At 35.0% G+C, this 6,747-nt stretch overlaps 1 protein-coding gene across 1 annotated transcript in view; it reads left to right on the top strand.

Moving 5' to 3' along the window:
- Positions 1 to 2,704: 2,704 nt before the first annotated feature.
- The window catches only part of LOC103132251 (Fc receptor-like protein 5), a 5,503-nt gene continuing 1,460 nt past the window's right edge, over positions 2,705 to 6,747 (top strand). Inside the window, exons 1-8 of the mRNA XM_007544019.2 lie at positions 2,705 to 2,750; positions 3,234 to 3,530; positions 4,253 to 4,519; positions 5,350 to 5,598; positions 5,799 to 5,909; positions 6,046 to 6,061; positions 6,155 to 6,234; positions 6,643 to 6,693. Coding sequence (XP_007544081.2) covers positions 2,705 to 2,750; positions 3,234 to 3,530; positions 4,253 to 4,519; positions 5,350 to 5,598; positions 5,799 to 5,909; positions 6,046 to 6,061; positions 6,155 to 6,234; positions 6,643 to 6,693 — 1,117 coding nt within the window. The remainder of the gene's footprint in view (positions 2,751 to 3,233; positions 3,531 to 4,252; positions 4,520 to 5,349; positions 5,599 to 5,798; positions 5,910 to 6,045; positions 6,062 to 6,154; positions 6,235 to 6,642; positions 6,694 to 6,747) is intronic.

Raw genomic sequence — 6,747 nt, 5'->3', positions numbered from 1 at the left:
CAAATCTATTGGTCACTGAAACAATGGACAGAACGAACCACAATCTTCACTGTGAAACCAGAACAACAATCAAATCAAAGATGAACTGTTGACCCAATCAGAGTCTTTCCTTATATTAAATAAAACCATCAGTAAATCTGAAATGCTGGGCAGCTGCATGATCCATCTTATGTGTTTATAATGCTTCTCATGCTCAGATGTCTGAGACTTTACAGATTTCTTGTTTGTCCAACATGAACCAAATCAAATTACATTTAAACATAAACCACATGTGGCTCTGCTGCAGTTAATGGAAGATTTTCTGTATTATATTTGACCTGTATGAAGGTGTCAAAGACTTTCACTGACAGGTAAAATCAGTTCTCTACTGGAACTGATTTGTTATTTTGAGTTTTAGATGTAAAATTTGCAACAATGCTGCAATTTGTGACATGATATGATTATCATCAACATAGCAGGAAAAGTTATACTGCTAATTATTATTATTACATTTCTAACCAGATATTTCTTTATGTGAACAGTTTCCATTAAACCCAGTGTGACCCTGAAACACAGCTGGTCTGAGATATTCAGAGGAGAGACGGTCACTCTGAGATGTGAGATCAGAGGAGGAGGAGGAACTGAGTGGACGTATGAATGGAGTCCAGTCGGGTTAAATTATTCTCCAACATCCAGTGAATACAAGATCAACAAAGCTCACAGTGGTACATTCAGCTGCAGAGGAAAAGGAAACCATCAGTTCACACAATGGACTCACTACTCATTAACTGTTGGTAAGTAGATCATCTATTATAGACATGAAGTTATTATTTACAATGTTCCATCAAGTTGCACTTAAAAAGGTCACTTTTCCTAATTTGTTGCCCAAATATTTTAGTTTAGTTTTTCAAACATAAAAACAAAAATCAAAGTTTCCTTTTGCTTCAAATCATTCATTGATCAACTTCTAAGAAAAACTAAAATCATTTTTGCTCCAATCAGCTGCAAATGTGCAGATTTTCTCAGTAAAACAATGTTATAAAATTTAAATTTCAATTCTGTGATATTTAATCCAACTTTTTATGTCACTGATTATCTAATTATCTCTAAGACTTTTAAACCAGCCAGACTTTCTTTTACCCTTTTTATTACCATCCTGACAGATGGAGACTAGATTTCATACAATTATGTTGAATAAAATCCTGATGCTGAAAGATAAAGATTTCTTGAAAGAGAAAGAGGAACAATGACCCATTACACAATGTGTGTTTTATGTTTTTGACAGTTCTATAGCAATAAAATAAATCCAGGTCACATTTTGTGTAATTCTGGATTTAAGATGAAAAAGATAAAGAGTAAGTAGTAGATGTTAATAAATAAATACAATAAATAAATCAACAGTGAAATTCGTTGGAAAGGCTGTAGGAACTTTACAAACAATAACTTTTAAAGATGACAGAAAGTTTAAATATTTGAAGGAGAATTTAAACCTTTAGTTGTCAGCAGAGCTTTCCTTGTTGAAGGACTGAGAAGTGATTTGTGCAGTAGAGCTGATTTCCAGCCCAGTTCTCCTGACTGCAGCAGAACATTAGAAGATGTTCTGGTTCAGTAGTTTGGTTCAGCTCAGCTCTGACTGGGATTTGATACAACATGATTTGATTCAATCACAGTCTGATTATTATGATTGTGATTATTTGTGATTGTGATTATTTTATTTTAATTAAATATATAAATCCATAAGGATCACATGTGCTGTTAGTTAAAAACATTTGACAGAATTAATCAGTGAATTGTTGAACATCGACATTTATGCAAAAGTTAAGAAATGTGTCCTATGTGTTCTTTAGACTCATTTCTTGTTACAGTCCGCACAGGACACACAACATAATGAGTCCAGACCAAATTACATAAAACAAAAAGGGTTTCATTCAATCCAAGGCTGGACATAGAGGTACTGGGGAATCGTGGCAAAATAAACAAAAGAGTGGGAGCATTCACGAACCAGCCAGCAGTTGACCGTTGGATTCGGGCCGCTCCCCTCACCCTGCCTCACCGGATCACTCACCCTACAACCAAAAACCGGAAAACATCGGCTTGGCCAACGATCCCCAGACCTAACAACACAAGAGGGAGGTTAACAAACAAGAAATAGCATCAATGGAGCGGGAGCGAGGCTCTGAGACACGCCACCAACCAGGAGCACCTCCAAACTTCCTCGCTCGTCTGGTGGGTGGGGCTTGATCCCTTTAAACTCTCCCCAGCCAATCAACTGCAAGAAGAAAAAAGCAATTAAACAGGGATTCATTCACAACAGTGACAGGAGCCCGTCACACTGTCAAATATTAAAACCATTAAGGTTTAAAGTGTCATTTGAGGGAATAAAATGCTTACTTTGTTGGAATTAACTTGCTTCAAAAAATATTATGCAGTGGATATGAATTGAACTTGTCTTTCAAAGTGTCAAACAAGTCAGTTTATAAGTGATATTTTTAAGTGGTGCTGTACAAATGAACCAAACTAAATTACATTGAAACAAGTCAAATAGTGATTATTTAGTTATATTTTGTCTTTTTCTCAATCAGCTGCAAATAAACCCAAAGCCTCACTGACAGTGAAGGACACAATCATACCAGTAGGGGGCAGTGTAGCACTGACCTGCTCTGTGGACATCGGTGAAGGCTGGAAGATTTACTGGTTCAGACATTCATATGGTACAGCTCGAGACATGATAAACAATAAACCAGATGGATTCCTCAGCGTCTCAGAGGGAGGTGTTTACAGCTGCAGAGGAGGAAGAGGAGATCCAGTTTTCTACACTGAAACCAGCACAAAGGTCATCATTCATGAAACTGTTGAGTTCAGTTTCTGTTCATTAATGAAATAAACAAATTGATTTGTTGACTCTTTGTTTGCCAACAGAGTAAAACAAACAAGAAGAGAATAAAATGTAGTTTTTATTCATAAAGTCTGAAAACTGAATCCAATGAATTTAACATCAGGGTGTAACCTCACTTTGACCAGAAACTGCTGGAGATAGAAACCAGAAAAGACAATCAGCTGTAAACAATGGATGGAGATTTATTATTATTAAGATTTATAATCACTAAACTGTTGCCATTTTAAGTAAATTTCATGATAGGTGTCATTAAAATCATTTAGAAATTAAGTTTGTAGTATATTTTGATATGTAGCATTTTAATCAGTCAGATTTTAAAATAATAATATTAATGTTTCTTGATGTTTGATTTCAACAGGTAAACTTGTTCCTGTCCTCTCTGTGTCTCCATCATGGCTGAATCCTGGAGCCTCAGTGACTCTGAGCTGTGAGGTTAAACATCAGGATGCAGGATGGAGGTTCTTCTGGTATAAAGCTTTTCTTAAAGCATCTAGCAGCTCCTACAGCTACGAGCTGCTTCCTGACACCAGTGGTACAGAACAGAACTTCACCATTAATGGACCGACTCACACAGCAGGATTTGTGTGCAGAGCAGGAAGAGGAGAACCAGTGAACTACATTGAATACAGTAAACCAAAGTTTATCTGGTCTGCAGGTCAGTTTGTTTCTCTCTGTGCTGGAAATAAACAGGAGCCATGATTTCAGTTTAATTTAATGTTGCCTGGTCTTTAACTCTAATCAAAAGTATGTTGGATATTGTCTGTTTTTTTTACTAATTATCCAAAAAGGGGAAATATGCTTCAGATTTTTATACTTTTACCAGATAATAAACTAGAATTAATTTAGATTTGGACAGCACAAATCTAATCGACATATAAAATAAAACTAAAGAGATTTATTGTTATTTTCCATTCAATTCCTGAACTTTGGTGCTCTTGTAGGCCTGGATACATTCAATCATCTACAGCTGAGCTGGTGGTTTGGTTAGAAATATTTAATGGTTGTAAACAAGTAGAGCAAAGACAACAGAGAAGAAGAAATAAAGACCTGAACAAACTACAAACAGGGAGAGCCTTCCAGACTGACGTCTGGAACCTGAATGTAGTCAAGAAAGCTGGTTGAGCTGCTAAGTTTTGGCAAATAAAATATTTACCAGCTTTATTTGTAAAATATGGCAGATAATTATTGACATATTTATTTTATTTTAGATACACAGAAATATGTGGACCATCTTTAAGAGAAACAAAGTTTGATCAACATATTGAAATGTTTGAACAGATCTTTATTATTAAAGATGTATAAAAACCAAAGTGATATTTTCAACCAGACATTTTAAAGATGTTTCTGTTCTCAGATGAAATCCTGTCTTGTTTCCAGATCCTCGTCCAGCAGCTTCTCTCTCAGTGAATCCTGACAGAGTTCAACACTTCAGATCTGAATCTGTGACTCTGAGCTGTGAGGGAAACTCTGCTGGGTGGAGAGTGAAGAGGTTTATAGAAACAGGAAAAGTGTCAAACTGCTCCATCTGGGGGAGAATGACTGGATCTACATGTAATATCACTTCCTACTGGTTTAATAGTGGAGTTTACTGGTGTGAGTCTGGATCAGGAGAGTTCAGCAATGCAGTGAACATCACTGTACCTGGTGGGTGATGATTTATCATCGTTTTCTTTCTCTTCACTTTGAATTTCAGCATCAGAGGTTTGATGTGCATACTGTTTTTATACATCTCTTAATATCAACTTATTTTTTTATCATCATATAATTTAATACCTAAATAATTATACCATCAAAGTGGTCCGTGCAAGTGTATTTGAACAAATGCAATAACAAACAAGTTGAAATAAAAACATTGGGATTTAAATTTAGGTCAGACTTGTTATTCTTTATCCTTATTTATTTCTAGGTTAAAATATGTTCATCTGATTGTAGAAAGAAGAAACTAAAACTTTGCCTGATTTTTGTCAATAACAAGAATTTCTTAAGAACAGTAGTTTTGTCTGACCAAGGTTCAGAGTTCCTGATCTAGCAAGTGTTTTTATGGAGGTGGAGGAGTGAAAACATTTCCACCGTTTGATTGTTCAGTGTTAAACAAACCGTGATTTTATTTTAAACATCAAACTAAATGTGCATTTACATGTGTTACATAAGAAAAACACAGAAAAATAATCAAAGTCACTCTGGCTGTATGGCTGTTACACTACGATCACATGTTTCATAAACAAAAATGTCAATATGTAAAATATATGGAGTCCTCATAGACGCCCATTAGCAGCCCTGAGACTAAAAATAAAATATTCAGGTCAATCAATAACAAAAAAAAAACTAAAAGGTGTGTTAATATTGCAACGTTGGATGTTTTCTATAAGGAACATGAGATAAAACGATAAATCGAAATAATTTCTGTTTATAACTGTTTAGTGGTTTAGTCCATCAATCTGACTAAATGTCATCATCCTCTGGTTGTTTTACAGATGATGATTCTGCTCCTCTCCTGCTGAGTCCTGTTCATCCTGTGACTGAAGGAGATCCTGTTACTCTGAGCTGCAGAGATAAAAAACAACAACTTCTCTCCAATGTGTTTTTCTATCATAATGATAAACTCATCCATAATGACAGCAGAGGGGAGCTGAAGATCTCTGCAGTGTCAAAGTCAGATGAAGGTTTCTACAAATGTCAACATTCAGGAAAAGATTCACCAAAGAGCTGGATGTCTGTTAGAGGTGAGGAGGAGGAAAATGTTAGACTTTTAAAAATTCACTTTAATTAGGAATGAACTGAATACTGACAGTGTATATATGGTGATCAAGTTTATAGTCACATTAATCTGTTGTTAATGAATGATGTCCTATAATCTGCAGTTAAATAACTTTGTTGTTGTTGTTGTTGTTGTTGTTGTTGTTGTTGTTGTTGTTGTTTCCAGAGCCGGTGTCCAGTCCTATCAACTCTCTTGTCATGTTGATCGTTGGACCAGTTGTTGGAATTATTCTCATTATTCTCCTGATCTTGTTGTGGTGCTGCAGACGGTCCAAAGGTGAGAACATTTTTCTGCTCACACTGGATTAAAATATTAATTAAAATAATAATTTATAATTTGTGACTTTGATTCTTTTGTTATGATACAAAATGGGAATATGACATGAAATATGACAAATATCTTTTTTTCACAGATTTGTGCTGCATCAGGTGAGAACATTGTCATAAGTTTCCTTCCTTTTACAAACAGCATTGTTGTTGTTTTTTTTCCTGAATAAGTTTCATGTATTTATTATATTTCAGGTCAAAAGGCTCACAGAGCAACAGTCAGACCTTCACTACAAACCAGACTGAACATCGTGATTATAGTTCCCTTTGTCATGGTCAGATTTATTTACATTTTCTTACAAATGTTGAATATTTAACCTCAGTGTTTCTACTATAGATTTTGATTATCAATGAATCTCTGCTGCTGACCCAGACTCCAGCTGCAGATATTATACAGTTTTTCTGTGTTTATGCAACACATCTTGCAGTGCTTTATATAAAATTATGAGATTATGTGAAGCAAGTATTACTGTTCTTGTCCTTCTGTCTGCTGTGATCCATAATCATAAAGCTGATGATGAGTTATAAAGGTTTTGTAAGTGTTTGTGAAATAACTGTGATTTCTTAAAAATTTGTGAACATTTATTCCAGCTTTGAATTTCCAAATGTCTGAGAGAAATGTTCAAATGACTTTGCTGTTCATGGTTAAATTAATCACATTTATCTCTTTTTATTCACTGCAGATAATGCTAATTTGTATGAGAATGTGGGCTCTGCTGAAGCGGCTGGAAATGGTAGATCAGATCTTTTCAAGATGTTTATATATATATATATATATATATATATAT

The sequence above is a fragment of the Poecilia formosa genome, unplaced genomic scaffold, assembly GCF_000485575.1.
Source record: "Poecilia formosa unplaced genomic scaffold, Poecilia_formosa-5.1.2 Scaffold971, whole genome shotgun sequence".
Lineage (NCBI taxonomy): Eukaryota > Metazoa > Chordata > Actinopteri > Cyprinodontiformes > Poeciliidae > Poecilia > Poecilia formosa.
This window is presented reverse-complemented; position numbering and strand designations above follow the sequence as displayed.